This window comes from Gallus gallus, chromosome 5, assembly GCF_016699485.2.
Source record: "Gallus gallus isolate bGalGal1 chromosome 5, bGalGal1.mat.broiler.GRCg7b, whole genome shotgun sequence".
NCBI classification, from domain to species: domain Eukaryota; kingdom Metazoa; phylum Chordata; class Aves; order Galliformes; family Phasianidae; genus Gallus; species Gallus gallus.
This window is the reverse complement of record NC_052536.1, coordinates 23,924,102-23,942,705: the sequence shown is the minus strand read 5'-3', so window position 1 is coordinate 23,942,705 and position 18,604 is coordinate 23,924,102. Positions and strand designations below refer to the sequence as shown.

At 50.1% G+C, this 18,604-nt stretch overlaps 1 protein-coding gene across 2 annotated transcripts; it reads right to left on the bottom strand.

The window, feature by feature from the left end:
• Positions 1-2,297: 2,297 nt before the first annotated feature.
• On the bottom strand, positions 2,298-13,519 carry DLL4 (delta like canonical Notch ligand 4). 2 transcript variants are annotated; one of them, XM_004941616.5, is made up of 11 exons: positions 13,068-13,332; positions 12,712-12,975; positions 12,511-12,568; positions 11,621-11,890; positions 10,543-10,603; positions 10,304-10,434; positions 8,791-8,960; positions 7,488-7,707; positions 6,371-7,079; positions 5,531-5,639; positions 2,298-4,180 (listed from the first exon to the last, which is right to left on the bottom strand). In XM_004941616.5, exons 1-11 carry the CDS (start codon positions 13,119-13,121, stop codon positions 4,175-4,177), a joined length of 2,052 nt encoding a protein of 683 aa, XP_004941673.1. In that variant the 5' UTR covers positions 13,122-13,332; the 3' UTR covers positions 2,298-4,174. The 2 variants fall into 2 exon arrangements, with proteins under 2 accessions (XP_004941673.1, XP_421132.2); XM_421132.8 differs by having other exon boundaries at positions 12,712-13,519.
• Between the last annotated feature and the right edge of the window lie 5,085 nt (positions 13,520-18,604).

Here is an 18,604-nt window from a genome sequence, read left to right as displayed (position 1 = left end):
ATCTCGTGATTGTTGCTTCTTCACATTGTTTTTAAGTGAGTTTGGGTGGTCTTTTAAATCTGGAAAAAAGTTTAGGTGCTGTCCTCAAGCCAAATCCATACTCACGCCATGGTTAGGGCAAATTGTCCTAAGAGGAGTCAGTCAGAGCCCATAGTTGGCTCTGGGAAGTCTATAAGGCATTGTTTGTCGGTGCATTTATGGTCCTGGCATCATCCGTAGCCCTCAGGGGGAGTCTCTGAAGCCCAGGTGAGCCCTGGCAGCCCAGGAGGACCCGGAGCTGCTCCCAGTGTACGTGTATGTTCTCACCTGGAGGGCAGGCAGTGCACAGCGCCCTGCTGGGAGAACTTCTGGCCGGAGTTGTGGGTTAAATCCAGGTCATGATATGTGTTCAGCTAGTTTGCTTGTAATTTCTTTGGCAAGGAGTTGGGGATGTGCACACGTGCATAGATTCACATATGCTTTCCATCTCCTCCTGTGTGGAAGCAGGCACAGCTCCTGTTTTTCCTGTGTAGGATCTGTGATCTATTCTGGTAGCTGTGTGGTGCAGTACTGCCTCCAGTAAATATTCACAGATTTCCTTGTAAACTCCAGCTTTTTTTTTTCCCCCTTCTGTCCTGTGTGGATACACAAAGGCATGTGTTGTACCTGCTTTACCCTGTGGGATCTACATAATCAGGTCCACTACTTTTAATGGATTTCAACTCCCTTCTGCCTATAGATACGGTTTCCTGTCTTATTTCAGGCAGGAAGAGAGGAGTCTTTTTTGGTCTTAGCATTCCTGCTTGCCGGGGCTTTGGGAAGAGTTCTCTGGCTGTTTTCCCGTTTGATTTTTGTGTGTGTTTTGTTTTAAGCAGGACAGAGTGCATGTGTGTATGTAATCCATGTGCTCAATTAAGAGAGGCATCTGTTGGGTTTATTTCACATTGCCGAGGAAGGACTGCAAGCAGGGAGCATCTGCTCGGCTTTTTGTCAATGGCTTGTTTTTCATAATTTGCTCTACAGGGTGAATGTTTGGGGAGGGGGAGGTGGCTTTTTATTTCTGAGTTTCATCGTAAGTTTATTTTTATGGTAGCCAGGGAAATTGATCGGGATTTGAAAGTTAATTTTGCTAAGAAAAGAACTAGGAGGGAGAAACAAAAGCCATCCAAAGAAAATAGCATTGATGTAACCTTAGCGATACACTCAGAAGGATCCTCGTGAGCCATTATTTGCAGCATTTTAATGAGAAAGTAGAAATAAGTTGTTGTGGATCTTCTGTTCATGTCTGCGGATTGGTTTTTTGTTTGTTTTGCTTTTTAAACCAGCAAGTTTTGGTTAGATTTTATTTTGGGGAAGATAAGCAGGGAATCCGATGCTAAGATGCTCTTCTGGCATTTCGTCAAAGACAGAAAAAAAGATAACTGGTTTTTAAATAGAGCAGCAGTGGTTTCCTGTTCTTACACTTCTTGCTTTTGTGTGTTCAGATGTTGGCTGCGCTGCACCTAGCTGATCTAGTGCGAGATCTAATTGTCTGTAAATGTATGTGTTTCAAAGGCTAATACGCTTGCGGGGAGTTTTTCATACAAGCATGGTTTTTTACACTTCTTGTGGAAACATCCTCCATAAGGGCTGGGGAGGATAATGACTCTGTGGTAGCTGGGGAGGACACTGCTGTTGGGTGTAGCATAGGCAAGGCAGGAGGAAAAGGTCTGAAACTCCTTCCAGTCCCATCAGCAAAAGACAAATCCCACTCAAACAGGGGTACAGTGCTGCAAGTGTAGATGTAGATGCTGAGCAGGGTGAAACTTGGGTCTTAGTGAAAGTATCTGCAGAAAAGGACTTCCAAAAAAATTAATATTGCTCTGTCTGTGAACCTAAAGCCAGTACCCTGAGATGGGATCAAATCTGTATCTTCCATGCCCTAAGTTGTCAAGGAGAGAAGCATTAGCAGAAGTAGCTTTCCTGACAGCTCAATCCCACTCTAGGGCAAGAGAATATGTATATATATGGGTGTGTGTGTATAAATACACACACACGTAAACACTTAAATCATATATAACATTTAAATCATATATGTTTATGACTTAAATATTACATAGTATGGTATAAAGAATGTTTCTCAGATGAACACTACTCAGCTGAACAACTTTGATAACCACTGATTGCTGTCAACAAAGCAGCTGGTGTGCAAAATGAAATGTGGGGCTGCCTGCAAGGAATGGGTGGACAAGCTCACTTCTGGGGCTGTAGGTAACTTTGGCTGCCACAAAATCATGGAATCTGAAGTGTAAAAGGACAAATCACAATGAACTCCACAGTAGCAGGAAAGTATTTTCATTGCTTGAAAAAAAAAAAAATAAAATTCAAACTTTGTCATCACATTAAAAACATTACATGAGAAGTAATAAACATATTTACACTTCTGTTTTGATTATAAATATACATTATATACAAAATAATGTTATAAAACGTAGAAAGTTCAGTGCTTCTGATTTTTTTTTTTAAATTACTGAAATACTAGTCTTCAGAATAAACTACAAAACAGACGAACTAAAACCCATATTATTGATTTCTGAAGGTCATCTTCCAAATGGTCCTACACGGTCAGAGCAGAAGGTCAGTAGTGGACATTACAAAGGTGTCTTGTCTGCACAGTTCAAGGCAGTAGGTGGGCTAGTCCAACAGGATTTACAAGGCAGAGATATCACTGTCCAAGAGATGGTACGATGCAGGTTTCTTCAAAGAGATCTTGTTTCCTCCTTCCTCATTCTGCCCCACCGCACAGTCTCATCTCATTACTGTCACAACACTTTCCACTGGAGTGTCCAATATTATTGCTGTCGATGCTTGGTAAGCGCTTCTGCGGGCCTCTGCTGTCCAGGGCAGTCTTCCCCTTTCCCCTGTAGCAGTGGGCAGGTGTGAAAGAAACAGGACAAACCTAGAACCTTCTGACTCTATTCTCCACCTGTCTTGGCAGAGGGCATCTCGGTGGGTGCTTTGATATTGGACACTTGGAACCAGGATGAAGGACAGAATCGGCAATTTGCAACCAGATGGAGAGATAGGGGGATGACACTGCTGCTTCTCCTTTGGAAATTAACAGCTGCAACTTTGAGACCATTTGCAGAAGAAGGTGGCGCCTAAGTCAGAAACACACCGTAAACCCCCAAATCTGTGTCATAAGAAGGGGGCCGAGGGAGAGAATGAGGAAGGAAAAAGAAGAATGTCTGTTCACAATCGCTGGTAGTGCAAAGGGCGTGAGAACAGCTGAGACAGTTCAGCACATACACGGTTCTAGGAGCTGATTGATTTTAAACGCAAATGTAAGGCTTTACAGAGGATTGGGATCACGTCTCTCCTCATTATCAATGGGAAACAGGCAGTAGACATTCCTTATCACATCTTTCCCTTCTGAAATGCTTAAATCCAGGAAAGTCCTGTCCCATGTTGTGGCTTGGGTCAATCAGTTCTCCAAAGCATCACCAAATGCGATGACATGTAAATTCAGTCCCCCTCTTTCCTTCCTCCTCTTGCCCTTTGAGTCATCTCCAGTACATGCAGCAGGAGAGAAGAGATGCAAATGGACGTGTAGCAGGAAGTATCAATCACCCCTGCCCAATACTGCTCAGGTAACTGCGAGAAGAGCAGTCAAGTCTCTGTTTGGGCTTGTAAGATTCTCTTGACAGATTTTAGGCACTTTTAAACCCATAAAAAACAAAGTTGAGACCTCATTTATACTGTATCCATTATCTGCATAGCAATACGCCTTTCTTCACACCTTCCACGGCAACATCTGTGATAGTTAAGTGCCTCCTCACCTACCAGCACCTCCCATACCAAAGTTCTGGAAAGCCACAGGTCTGTCCATGAGGAATTGGCCTCAGTATCTTTCAAAAGCAAATCAAAAGTTAACATGTTTAACCCCTCTCTCTTCCCTCTGCCTCCCCTCTTCTATAGCCAGTGAGATTTCTGGCATCCAATGTCAAACAAGGGCAGTAAAAATGAATAGGTCTATTGCATCTTTCAGTAAATTCACAGTCTGTCCAGTTCACCCAGTTCCATCCTCCACCTGAGAGCAGCAAGTTGCATGTAATTACAAACAGTCCAATCCAGTTCTGAATTGTAAACAATGCAGCAGGAACGTCCATCTACTGGCATTACCAAATCTGAGGTGCAAACGGGCTGATCTTCAGTCTTATACCTGTCAGGGTAAGAAAGAATTTGAGGAATGAGAAGGAAACACAGAATACAGCAGAACTAACAAATTATAGTTGTAGTATAGTGTCAAACCAAAGTAACATAAGCCAGACAATACTGCATTTTAGCTATCAATATTCATTGGTTTTGCCTGCATCCAGAGAGAATAATCAAACAACTCATCTGTATGATGAGTAGCCTTCCCTACCTCAAGTGAGGGAAGGAACGCCTAGGATAAGTCTTACAAATCTGGGTGTTTAACACAATGTCTCTGTAAGTGGCATATGGTACAACTGGATAGTTTGTGTGCTTTGGAGAAAAGTTTCAGGGTCTGCCATTCTGAAATTAAAATACTTCTAGGGGAAACTGATATATAAATCCAGCTATTGTCAGCAAGATCTTCAAAAGGAAGATACGGTATTTGGGTCTGCTAATGGGAATGAAGCATCTAACTATCATATCTTTGAAAATCCTTTCTGTTAAACTTTTAATATTGTTGGTTGACTTATATTCCGGCTTGCCTTCAGGCAGAAATCTGATATCCACCCTGGCAAGGGAGACAGAATCCTGCAGATCTGACTCCACAGGTCGCTGCTATGTGGCACAGCAAGCTTCTCCATGGAGTCTCTAATTGAATCTAGCACTAATGGTGACTACGCTGAAAGAGACAGGTATTGGTTTGTGATAAATTGCCTTTAACTTCGCTTTGGGCCTTTCTCTAAAGGATCTGCAATCCTTTTGGAACCAGCTGGATCTTCAATAGCTACTTTTTAAAGTCTTTATTCACTGCTGGACACTTCCTACTTGCGTACTGTTCTCTGCCTTTTCAAAATAACATCAACATCTAGATAACTTAAGAAACATCATTCAATTCTGTTACAGCCATGAATTTGTAGCTAGAGCTTGAATGCCAGGAAGTTAAAATTTCTTTCCATGTCTTATCACAGACTTACTAAATGGCTGTTCTGCCTATCCACTAACACACTCAAATACCTTCCATATTCTGCTGGAAAGCCTTGCTTGTTTTCACTGAACACAGATTATCTATTATAGTAATGGGGGTGAAAAAAAAGGAAATGCACAGCTTTACATCAGTGGGCCCATGAACTGTTATTACTTCGATTTTTTTTGTTTGCTAACTATGTAAGAGGAAATAATCCTTCCTATGATATCTTGAATCCTTATGGGCTGACATTCAGTGCTTTCATCTCCCACTGACTTATCTAAATGCAGAATCTCTGGTTTAATAAAATCAGGACTGTTCATTTCCTTATTCCTTTCCTTTCCCCCCCCCACTGTATGTTCTGTTCTGGGCACTCCTGCATGCCATGGAAGAGATGAGATGCTTGCTTACCTCTGTGGCTATGATGCACTCATTCCTTTCTTCTGTTATCACAAAGACGGACTGGTACATTGAATCCCTTGGAGAACATATCGCTGATATTCTACATTCCGGCTTTTCACTAAAGCAGGGCAGAGAGAAAAAAGGTGTTATTTGACTTCTAACACGCCTGGCTCTGAAATGCTACCATGAATATGTAGAGGTGGAACAAGATAGCTGTGGAGGTGAGGGAGGGGAGGACAAAGGATGAAGTTTCACATGTTCTATATGATAGCAGGACATTACTTTAGGGAAGTGAAAGTGAGGAATAGCAACTGTCTTGCTAGATTTCTGCTATGCCCAATTTAGTCAGGTACTCCTCAGATCCCTCAGTGCACAGCAGTCACGAGCGGAACCCAGGCAAGACTTTCAGTACACATAGCAGAATATAGATGAGCCAATGGATAGCTGCCCTTTTTTTTTTTTGAAGAGAAGTTATTTTCACTCTAATCTTCTTCTCAGAAAGAAAATTTTGCCTTCTTAATAAGCAAAATACTCATTTTTAAAATCACTGTTTGCTGTAGCATCGCTCCTCTGTGATTTACTGAGCAAGGAAACATACTTCTCACTTTCATCACTGGGCTAGTCACTCTTGTTCCCCTTCACAGCACTTGTGTTACCAGCAGACTGTGCACAAACTTTCTACTTGGCCATGACACTCATCCTTCAGTTCAGAATTCCTGCCTTTGCTCTGGTTTGTTTTGTATGTTCTCTCCCCGAGTTATTTCCCCCCCCCCCCGTTTTCTCATCTGCGTCTAGGCCAGTATGAAGGTGAGGGGCTTACAAAGGCTACAAGGAAGGCTAAATTCTCACCTGTGTAGTCGGAGTGGAGACTTCTCTCCTAAACACTTTTCACTTTTGTAATATTTATCTTCCTGTGTCCCTCTACTCGTCAGATCTTTTACCAGATTGTAGTCCAGTTTATGATTCTTGGGTTTATAGTTTGACTTCTCCAGCCCACAGTCCACTTCGAGGTCTTTATTTTTATTGGTGTTCTTGAGCTGGGAAGCTGGAATGAGATTGTCCTTCTGGAAGTCAGACAGGTTGTTCATCGTCTCCAAGTCCTGCTGTGGTTGCATCCTCATCTGCCTGATGACCATCGCTATCATGCAGAACAGTATGAGCAAAGCCACCAGCCCCACTCCCATGGATATAGCAATCCAGGGGACTGGTTTAGGAGGAAGTGTGATGGGCACTGAATAAACTGGTAATTCACAACGGCTGCCCATGAAGCCAGAAGGACAGTAGCAGACAAAGTTGGCACTATAAAGTCCACTGTAGCACGTGCCTCCATTCTCACATGGCCCAGAAGCACATTCATCTCTGGTTTTGATGTCACAGTTCCTGCCGCTATAGCCTGGCAAGCACGTGCAGGTGTAGTCATTGATCAGGTCATGACAAGTTCCCCCGTTGGAACATGGGCTCCTGGCACAGTCATTGATGTTAATCTCACATTTCTGACCAGAGAAGCCAGCCCGACAACGACACACACGAATCTGACCAAGGTAAAAGCAATTACCATCTGAGGAAAAAAAGTAAAAAAGAAATCAGTATGCAATGTGTTTCCCACCCCATAAGCATTACATACTACCTCAAGAAGAGGGAGATTATTTCACAAAACAGCCACGCATCTGAAACTTCCTTCTAGCTTATCTATCACCCCTTAAAACCATGCCACTTCTAAGCATGTAATGTTGGTTTAATGCTTTCCCATTCCATGATAAAGCTTATGCATTGTTTTCTTACATAGAAAATGCCAGCGAAAGTCCCCCACAAGAGACCAAAATTAGGATAGATGTGGAATACGCTGAGGGAGAGGGATTAATGTATTAGAGGAAGTGTAGAGGTCAGATTGGATTTCTATCACTTCTGCACTGAAAAGCACAAACAAGTGAAGAAGCCATGAGACTTTTTGATAGAAAAGACTCACCATTTGCACATGGGTTGCTTGTGCACCTGTCCACTTTTTTTTCGCAGTTTGACCCTGTGAAACCAAAAGGGCAAACACAAGTGTAGCTGGCCCCTTGTTCTTTTTCCAAGCATGTGCCTCCATTGAAGCACGGAGAATCGATACACGTCAAAGCACTGTGCTCACAGTGAGCTCCATAGTAGCCAGGGGGGCAGACGCAGCGATAGCCATTCTCCATATCCTGCAAAACACAACGTTAGGCTGTTATTTGATGCCACCAAACAAATTGTGAGTGTGTTTCTTTTTGGTCCGCAGCGAGTGCTGTTCTGTCCCGCTTCATTCACACTTGGATGTGGCAAAAGTGGCATTTGTGGAGTGAATAACTGCAAGTTGGATTGTGGGGGACAGGGCTGTGAACTGGCTGTATTTGGCACATAGGAGTAATCATGCAACTGTACGAGCGGAGCAGATACAGTTGTAGGGAGCCTAGAGGCAACCAGGCAAAAACACAACTAATGCCACTACTGTCTAATGGGATCTCCAGTGTCCTTCTAGAGCAGAATGACATATGCCAACCTACACAGCTGCATTCAGGACACCTATCCTCCCCATGAGAGCCTCCCTCCCCCTGCCCTTTATTTTGCTTTGCCATGGAGAAATCCCACCACTTAGGCTACAACAAAAGTTGTCTCTTTATAAGCAATACATATCCAAGGCCTTGAGGGAAGGGAGTTAGGGTCTTGGAGCATTAGCTTTAACCAAAACATGCATCAGATTACATCTGATATCTATAAGCTATCAGTCTTTATCAGCGGGTAGGATCAGTCGTTGACTGGGTCTGAAAATACACAGAAACACGAGAAAACTGAAAATACAGAACTTCATTTCACAGAAGGTGTTTCATCTGACTGCCCTTCTATCAATTAATGCTGCAGTCCCATAGCTGAAAGAAGACATTTTCTTTTCCTTGCTATTAAAATATAGACTTAGCACATTTCTTTATGAACCTCGATTTGGGAAGCTTATTTATTCTTTTATTTTACGGATGCACTCCCTCACAAGCCTTGGATCTTGCCAAGGTCTCATAATGGCTGCCACAGAAACCTAAGGATCAGTTGACTCGTTCTAATCTAGATGATACATCTCCTCCTGTAACAGACTTCCTCCCCCGACACGTCCAGGGAAGGGTTCAGAATGATAGTTGTGAGAGTCAGTAATGAACCTGTGTACTATCGAATTCCCATTATGTTGTTACAAAACCATTTCTGAAAAGGTATACTGGGGCTTGCTTCACACAAAGACTTTACATTTAAAATGCCCTTACCGTGCAACTACCGCCGTTCCTACAGGGATTGCTGTCACACTCGCTGATCTCGTGTTCGCAGTCAACACCAGTAAAGCCAGGTTTGCATGAACACGTATAGCTGCCCTGGCCGGTGTTCATGCAAGTTGCTCCGTTTTTGCATGGTCTGTGGTGAGTGCAGTAGTTCAGATCTGCAAAGACACCGGGTGTTAGAGGAAAGAGCTTCTGACAGCTGGCAAGAGACATTCATACAAAAACACCTTGATCAACAAAGAGTTTTAAATGAAGTCTTCAATTCTGCCACTAATTGAAATACTGGAGATTCTTATCCAGGTTACCATCAGTTCTAATCAGATGTTTGAGACTGTTACGAGTTTTACACGTCTGCTAATCGAGCTCTCAATTTTGAGAAACTTATCTTTCTCAGTGCTTTGGTACACTCTCCCTTTTTTGTGGGCATAATCCCATTAGCCGTAATGATGCCAATGTGGAAAATGTACTCCATGTATTTTCTCAGAAGGATACTGAGGCATTACAGACACCGTGCACAATGTGTCACATAGCAGAAGAGCTAGCCCTGTCACTGCAAGGTGTGCTCCAAGGCACATTCTGGGAAGGCAGGAAGGAAACAGAAGTATTTAGGCTTAGGAGATTTAAACAAACATTGGAAATATTTTATTGTTTATTTACTGTGTTCTGTTGTTATGAATGTTATTAGTTTAAACTGTCTAAATACTCTGCCAAACTAGATGGTTGTTTTTATTTTCCCTTTCAATTTGAGGCAGAGGTTAAGCACACAAGTCCATACGACATGAGTAGAGAATCTTTATAAGCACTATAAATGCCAGAGTAATGGAAATACAATTAGTTAATAGGTAACTACCGACAACAACAAAAAAAATCTGCACCTTTACTTTTCCTGCTTAATTCAGACTCCCTATCTTAATCCTATAAATGTCTTGCAAACACTTGACTCGCTCTGAGTACTTAATGATCTCAGTGCCAGCAGTGCATATATGGCCTTGAGGACATGACTGCTCAGCTGGCTACAGTTCAGTGATTCACTGGGTTGAATAGGTGGAAGTGGTCTGGTGTACCTTAAAATGGAACCTGTACTTTTCATTCTTGCTTACATGATTTTTCTCTCATGCTCCAGACTTATCACATGAGTTAACTTCCTTGTATGCAAAATAAGGAAGGCCAAATTATGGTGTTTACTGCTGCTGGAAACTGTTTAGTAAATTATTATTGTTGTACAGGGAATACATTAAACTTAGCTTGAGAAAGCAGAAAACTTGCCCACTCACCACTCACCCAGGTGGTGTTTTTCCCTTGAAAACAACAGCTACCAAAAAGGCTTGCTTGTTTTCAGCCAAAACTACTACAGATTAAGAAGTGGTGTCTGAGACAGCTTTGGTACAAAATGATACCTCTCTACACGCACCATACAGAGATTTAATTCTGGATCAGATTCCTTAGTTCCAGACTGAGGAATACCCAACCCAGGGCCCTAAGCACGGCCCTCAGAACCAACCTTGATCACAGAAGAGGCCACCCCATCCTTCGTCACATATGCACTGCCATTGTGTTTTACAAGTCCCATGGCGGCAGCCTATGTGGGGAATGCATTCATCGCAGTAGCGGCCTTGCCAACCAGAACGACAGCTACAAGAAAAATCAAATTAAAGCATTAATGACGTGGAAAAGAGTTTAAGCTTCTATTACAAGTTGATGTTTTAATTGAAGTTCAGATTGCAATTGCCATCTACTCACATGCACTCTCCAGGCTTGGTGCAGTATCCATTCTGTTCGGCACATCCAGACAGACAGATGGCTGCAAAGAGGACAGGAAAAAAAAGCAGAAACGTTTAGGTAAATACGTGTGGCATGACAGAACACACTTGTAGAAGGGGAATGCCAGCTCTAAAAAAAATACTTTGAAAACCAGTTTTGCACTTCCAAAGCTTTGTTCTAAAAACTCCCAGTATGGGGAGTTCTGGAGCAGGAGGAGGAAGTGAACAGGGAGAGCCAACGTCTGACAAGCTGTCCCTTGGTTTTTCAGTTTACACAACAAACATGAACTCTTGCAGCTCTCTCAAAAAGCAGCAAGAGGCAGCGGCTGTGCTTGCCCTAACAAAAGGCTGCAGAACCCAGCAGGGCCCTGAGCCCACAGCAGATTCCCGCTATGACAGCACCAACGCCTGCCCCACCGCTGGCAGCAGAAGCGTGGAAGCCTCTGCAGACAAGCTGCTGGCAGTGTAACTTGGGATAGGTATGACTGACTCAGGGATATCAGCCAAGAGCCCTTCTCTGCTGTTTCTTTGCTACGTGTAGAGGTGCAGCATGGCATTGGCAGCTGCAGCAACAGCGGGGCAAAGTCCTCGGCTTTCGATCTCCTGGCACGGAGTGGAAAGGTCAGCGTGAAAGCACGGCTCGAGCCTCCACCAGGTGCACTGCGCTGTGTGGGCGCAAGCAAACACGCCGCATCCAGCATGGGGCCTCCTGACACACTTGCTGCAGGGGACGATGCACTTTAGGCTCAGGGTACCTTCACTGAACAGCTCCCTGAGTTTGCCTTTCCTCAGAGGAAAGGCAAAGGACTTGCATTCCTGTCTAAGGCTGCAGCTTAGGTTAGCCTAGAGGAAGGCCTAAGGAAGCTGCAGCAGATGTGCAAGACACCAGCGGGACGGGCCTGCACAGCGCACAGGACAAGGGGCAGCACAGCCCACCGAGGGGATCCCTCCAGCACTCACTGAAGCGAGACGGCCAAGGCCTTGCTATGCGGATGGGCTGTGGGGCCCGGGGAGCTTGCGTGGCAGCCACCACCGGTACGGCACGGAGCGGCACTTACGCTTGGTGCAGTACTCGCCGGTCCAGCCGGGCAGGCAGGTCAGGCTGCCATCCGCCTCGCAGACGTAGTGCCCAAAACGGTCGTCGCGGCGCTTGCAGAGGCGCGAGCAGCTCTCTCCATAGTAGTTCTCGCTGCAGACCACGCGGTAGGAGTAGCGTAGCTGGGTCAGCGGGCTGCTCTGCACATCCTGAGACCAGACCTCGCCCACCGCCAGCGACCGCTGGATGGCCATCTGGCTGATGAGCCACTCCTCCGGCGGCGGCCGCGAGCCTGCGGGACAGCGAGTAGCGCGTCAAGCTGCCGGCAACGCCACCACCACGTCTACCACCCACCCCGGGAACCCACGTGTGTGCCGCGGGGCACCGCGCCGCCCCGGCCGCAGCGAGGGGAGACGGAGCGGGGCGGTGGGAACGCAGCGGGCTCAGCGCGCCGCTGCCCCGAGGGACGGAGCGGGGTCGGTGTGAGGGAGGGCCCGGAGCCGCGAGCCCAGGCCGAGGGGGCTCCGCGTCGAGGGCTTTCAAAGTGCTGCTGGAATATCCTTTTCCTCTCTTGTCAGAAAAACATCCCGAAGCCATTATTCCTTTCCAAAGGGCGGAATTCGAGAAAGGTGTAAAATACAGGAAAAGGCGGCCGGGGCTCTTTGGCAGCCTCGCGGCTTTCTCACCGCTGAGCTCCTTTCTTTCCCACGCCAAAAATAAACCGCAGGAAACGCAATTGTGTTGGAGATTAGGTCGGGACAGAATCAAAGCGGCCCCTGACGGGCATCGTTTGGGGACTAACTCCTGATGCTCGGATAAAGCCGGCCCCGAAATTATCGCGCAAACATCATAGCCGGGGGCGGCGGGGCCGGGCTGCCCTTAACCGTTTCGGGACGGGGGCGCGGCGCTCACCTTGCGGCAGGTAATTGGCGGGCGCGTGCCAGGCCTGGATGATGAGCGAGAAGGTCCCCTGCGGGCAGAGAGCAGAGAGCAGCGTCAGCACAGCACAGCACAGCGCGGCGCGCCCGCACCCCGCCCGCACCGCACCGCCCCGCACCGCGCCGCTCCGCTCCTCTCGGCCGAGGGGCGCGCCCGCCGCCCCGCGCCGCTCACCGGCCACGTGAAGTTAAAGGGCAGCTTGATGGGGCTGTCGAACCGCTCCGTGTCGCGGATGCTGAAGGAGTTGACCCCCAGCACCGGGGTGATGATGCTGCCGAAGGTGCAGGAGCCCGGCGACACCACCGCCTGGAAGTGCTTGAGGCAGACGCGGAAGAAGGTGCGGCAGTGCGGGGCGCAGGGCTCTCCGCTGGCCAGCGCCCCGCGGCTGTTGACGAACTCGTGCAGCTTCAGCTGGAAGACGCCGGAGCCGGACGCGCTCTGCACAAAGGAACACAACACAGCCCCGTCACGCCTCGGCCAGCACCCACTGACACCTCGCCAGCCCCTCTCGCCGTCGCTCCGACCGTTACCTGCTGCAAAAGCACTAACAGCAGCGTCAGGCCGCAGGCGCGCCGCGCTCTCATCCTCGCGCCGCTCGCTCTGTATTCCCCAAAAGCTCCGCCGAGCGCGGAGAGCGGCGCCGCCCGCGGGACGGGAGGTAAATCCAGGTGCGGCCGTGCCCTCGGGGCGCCAATCCTGCGCTTTATAAACTCCAGAGCCCTCGGGCTGGGAACGGGGACGCCTCGTCGGGACGGCTCCTCCTTCGGCGGGGGCCGGCAGCGCTCGGTAAATGGGAAACTTGCTTCCCTCCGAGCGGTTTATATAGTTGCCTCGCATCCTCGCGAGCTCATTATGTAAACTGTCAGTCAGCGTGCGGGCGATCCCTCCCCTTTTCCATCTTTCCGTTCTGGAAAACGGAGCCCGGCGCTACGGGAGCCCTCGGGTCCCGCACTCGAGTCCCGCTGCCGGCGCTCCGCGAGGGGCCGGGCAAAGCCCCGGCCGCTCGGCTCCGTACCCCCCCGACGACGGGAGCTCGGAGCGGCGGGGTTCGACGTGTTCCCCGAGCGCGCCCCGTCCCTCCCGCCCGCGCCCCGGGGCTGTTCCTCGGGCAGAAGGCGACGACCGGACCGGGGCGCCCGGGGCGCCGCTCCTCGACGGTCGCCGGAGCGGGGCGGGAGCGGCAGGGCGGCCGCTGGCGGCCTCGGGGCGGGGGGCTCGGGGGATTCGGGGCGGGGGCCGGACCCGGACCCGGACCGCTGGCGGCGTCGTGCCGCAGCCGGGCCGCGGCTTCGGCGTGCGCCAGTAAAGCCTTGGCCTGATTGCGGCGTGCGCTTATTGTTGGGTCGCGTGTCCCTCATTAAAGCCGAGCACAGAGAAGGCCTTTCATGTGGCTTTTTATTTCAGCTTGTTAAATGGATGGGAGGCCGGAGGGGGGAGGGAGAGATAAACCCTCAGCTGTATGGTAATGAGGCCTTGCCACCTTTGTGCCAGCGTCGGGCTCACCCGGCTGCGAACCTTTCCGGCGTGGATCACCTGGGGAGCAGCCCTCGGGCTCCACAGCTCTCCCAAAGGCGCTCCTGGCGCAGCGGCGATTCCACGGTCCGGGCCCGTTGTGGGAGAGCGATAAGGAGGAAGTCCCGGGGTCCGGCTGGCTCGGCACCGGGCTGAACCCTCGGCCCGGCCGCTCCCTGGAAGCGGCCCCGGATCTGGACGCGGGCCGCGGGGGAAGAAAGGCGCGGGGTGCGGGGATGCCCGCGGGGCGCGAGGCACACGTCGGGAGCTCTTTGTCTGGGCCCGTAACCGGGTCGGGAGGAGGAATGTGCCGCCGCCGCCGAGCTCGGAATTTTGCAGCGATCCGCCCGGCCAGATCCCGGCTTTACCAGCAGCAGCGTCAACTGTCAAAATCAAATCTGATGCTAATAGCTTCGGTACTAAATAAAATGAGAGGCCAGATAACATCAGTGCTTGATAAATGGTAATGAGTGTCTAACCTAGGGGAACAGAAGGGCTGTGGGGCTCTTTAATTCAGCATTGAAAGGCTAGCTGGGTACTGCGGGCTCTAGCAGATGTTAGTATGTGTGTGTTTTGATTTTTGACTTGTATTGGACGTTTATTAGGCTAACCAGAGCCACCCCACGCATGGCCACTCGGCCCAGGCACCATCTGGCACAAGCAGGGCGGCGCGCAAGAATAGGGCCTCGCTTCGGCGCTGGGGATCCTCGGGCAGCATCTACCATATGGACCCGCGGCTAATGTAGGTTACGGCGAGGCGAGCAGGGCTCCGCTCCTCGCGGCTCCGCCGAACTCCCCGCGGTCCCGCGCCGCGCACTTCGCCCCCCTCCCCGGTCCCGGCACCGAACGGCTCCGCCGGGCAAACGTTTTCCGGAGCCGGAGCGAGCTGTTGCGACGGGGGCGTAAAGTGGGACTCCGGGGCGTTGTTGTGATTGCGGCTATAAAAAGAGCCCCTCATAAAGTAATACGCGGGGAATATAACAAACCACCTGCTGCATGTTGACACACGCACACGGACTTCAGAAGGAAAGAAAAAAAAAAAAAGAAAAAAAAAGAAGTTGCGCTGATAGCATCGGGCGGCTGTGCCCGAAAGGCGGAGGAGAGCGGGAGCGCGGCGCTCCCCCCTTCCCCGCGCCCACTGCGGGGCACAGCGGGGGGACACCGCAGAGCAGCTCCCTGCGGGCCGCGGGCTCCGGCGCTGCCTTCGGGCTGCGTTTTGGGGCCGCCTCGCTTAGAAACCTGCCCGTTTGTTCAGCGCCAGCCCTTCCGTGCGCCGCGCGAGCCGCATCCCCCGGTGGCTTTTAAACCCCTTAGCTCGAAAGTTGCGCATCGACTCGGCGCTGACACACACCGAGAGAGCCCAAGGAAAAAAAAAAGAGAGAGAAAAGGAAAGAAAAATCCCTCTTGCTCGTTTTGTTTCTGCCTAAATGGCCGTAGCGCGGAGCATCTCTCCAGGGAGAGCCGCTCCGAGGGGTGTTAATGTGGTCGATTTGGGGTACAAATGTTTGGAAATGTTTCCCGATTCGCACAGAAGGAGGGGGGATTTGCAAACTGTTGCTGCCACATGGCTCCTCCAGCCTGTCCATTCTCATTGTAATGAGGCCGGCGCGTGCCTCATCTGCCGCGCGGGCGCTGCCACGGGCCGGCCGGGCACGCCGCGTGCCAACTGGGACAGCGCGGCTCCGCACCGCTCCGCTCCGCACCGCGCCGCACCGCACCGCGCCGCCCGGCCCGGCCTCACCCCACCCGGCCCGACCGCCCCCCCAGGAGCGGAGCTCGGGCAGCGCGGCGGCGTGTGCCCATTGAGCCATTGTTGCTCGGAGCTGAGCCCATAAAAATAAGAACATTTCTATTAAAGGGTATAACGATCACTATTGAGCCTCTCGCTACAAATCGATGGCTTCTTTTCCATACAAATGCCTGCTTACGCCTTTATGTTCTCCATCTGTTTGTAGCTAACACCTGCCATTCAATAAATCGATTTGGCCATTTAATGTAACAGCTTCCCGGGACATTTTTTCGTGCCAGATGCCACAGCAGCTCCAAACCTCGCCCCAACCCCGCGCGGGGACCCGCTGCCCAGGCACGGGGCTGGGGCCGGCACCGCGCTGCAGAGCTTCCCTTGGTCCCTCACTCTTCTGCTTGCTTGCGGCCGGTGGCACCGATCCCATTTTATTCAGCGTCGTGCTATCGCGGAGGAACTCGGCCACCGCCGGGCTGGGCAAGTAGCTCTCGGGGATGCAGTTTTGGTGCTGCTGGGGCTTTGTGGCCTCCTGTAGGTGTGCTAGGAGTGCCTTAGGAAGGCGGCCGTACTGCTTTAGATCTGAATGAATGTAAAAAACGAAACACGTACTACAAAGAATTCTAGATGCGGCACTGAGGGACGTGGGTAGGGGGCCCGGTGGGGATGGGCTGACGGTTGGACTTGGTCCACTCAGTGGATTTGGACTTAGTTGTCTTTTCCAACATTAATGATTCTATGATTCTGTGATTCTATGATATGTACGTATTTCAGCTATGTGGTTCTGTTTGACGAGTAACTCGGTGTAAGCTGTGAGCACCACCCTCAATGCAGCTGTCGGTAAAAGCCTGACTTCCTATGGAAGCTCGCATGGAGACCTGTGGTCTCTCGGCGCTCCCACCTGAGATGGATGAGCAACGTTGGGAACTCTCATAAAGAGTGCTCCTGGGATCTGTGGCTGGAACTGAGAGAAGCACCCAGGAGAGACCCAAATCTTCATTTGGTTTGGAGTCACAGAGCTGTAGGTGGGACTGGAAGGCCGGCCGTGCCTCGCTGGGATCTGGCGTTTCTTTGCACAAAAGGGCACGTGTGGGCCGGCAGCCGTGGCTGGGCCCTGCCTGGAGCAGCATAACAAAGCGCAGGCTTTGGTTAAGGGAAAACCCCCTTTGTGGGCTCCTTGGTAAACCTCCCATGGGCCCGGCATTAGGAACTCCTGCCTCAGAGGTCTGTGCCTTCCAACAGATGGTTGGGCCGCCCTCGGCTGCTTAGAATATGTCTGGGGCTATGTTACACAGCACCGGGAGTGGGGATCTCTCGAAGGAGGCTGGTAAGTGGCTGCTGTAACCGCTTTCCCTGCTCCCTCTGTAGTCTGGCATGAACTGGGAGCTGCGGAAGGTGCAGGACAGGATTTAGGGTCCTCTCCAGAGGCTGGTGCTGGCACAGCAGCAGCAGGAGGAGGAGGAGGAGGGCCGTGGGGCTCACAGCATCTCACCTGCATGCACGCCAGGGGAAGCTGGTCTGAGCAGCTGCAGCTCCTCGGAGCTGTAACAGTGAAAGGTATTTAAATACAGCTGGACACCTAGGTAAGGAAACTCCTTGTAAAATCCCTGTGCTGGAGGTAAAACTTCCCAGTGCATAACGAGAGAAAGACCATCCTGACTTTTTACCCATAGCATTTTTCTTTACTTCTAGTAAAAAAAATAAAAAAAAAAAAGATGTTAACCAGCAGCAGCTGCTTTTGCAGGCCATCAAAAGCGATCCTGGATTGTCCAGATGGAGTCACTCAAGACAGAGACATGAGTGAGGGCTGCCCCCGGCTCCAGGATTTCTGGGTTTGTCCTATTTTAAGAAGATCTACCGTCCTGCAAACGCTGCTTATGGGAAATGATTGGATGCAGAAGGCCTCGCGGGGGCCCGCCAGGCAGCCTCATGTGGAGCTGTGGTGTTGCGGCATGCTGACATTTTGACATAACGTGGTGATGATTTTGTGCTAGCGTCGGCCCTCCGAGAGGAAAGTAAATATGTGACATATTGTTCGGGGAAACAAAATAAACCAAACAATGAGGTCCTGTGCCCAGCGACCGATGCAGGCTCTGCAGGCCCATGCAGACCCTCTTTTCCTTTGTGATCTGGGGATGCTGGGAAAACGAGTGCGTCGGGGTATCCGACACCCATCCCTGGCCCATCCAGCGCTCCTCCTTTTTGTCTTTGTGTGCGGCCATGCAGGGAGCGAACACAGAGCACCCGCTGTGTTCCCATTGTTTCTCCTGTCTAATGGCCCTACTTAGCCATGGAGGAGCGGGATGGATTTGCGCCTTGTGCACATTGTTCTTGGGGTTCAAAAGAATACTTAAACTAGAGCAGTAGTTAGTATGACAATGGAATAGAAATGAACATTCACTCCAGTGGCTGCGGATGGCACAGGGATTAGATAATAGGACAAGGGAGAAGAAAAATAATGAATCTGTCTGTTGACCCATCAGCATAAATATCTTGTCAGTCACACGTGACAGCAGCTCTATCTGGATGGCAGAAGCTGTGCTCGCCCAGGCTCCCGGTGATGTTCCTTAAATCCAAAGTTTCGTCAGGTCGTTTAGCAGGCTGAAGATAGTTGGCACTTGACCACATAGTGTGCCCAAGATGGATGAGCAATAAGTGCTTACTTGGAGCGTCCAGGGACACAAAGCAATGGTGCTGAGAGCAGTGGGTACCTGATTCCTTTCTCCTGCTCAGGTGCCCGTGGTGGCCGTGTCTCCTGCAGCCCTGGGCTGACGTGAAGAAGTGCAGGGGCCATTATTAGGCTGAGCAGCTGTG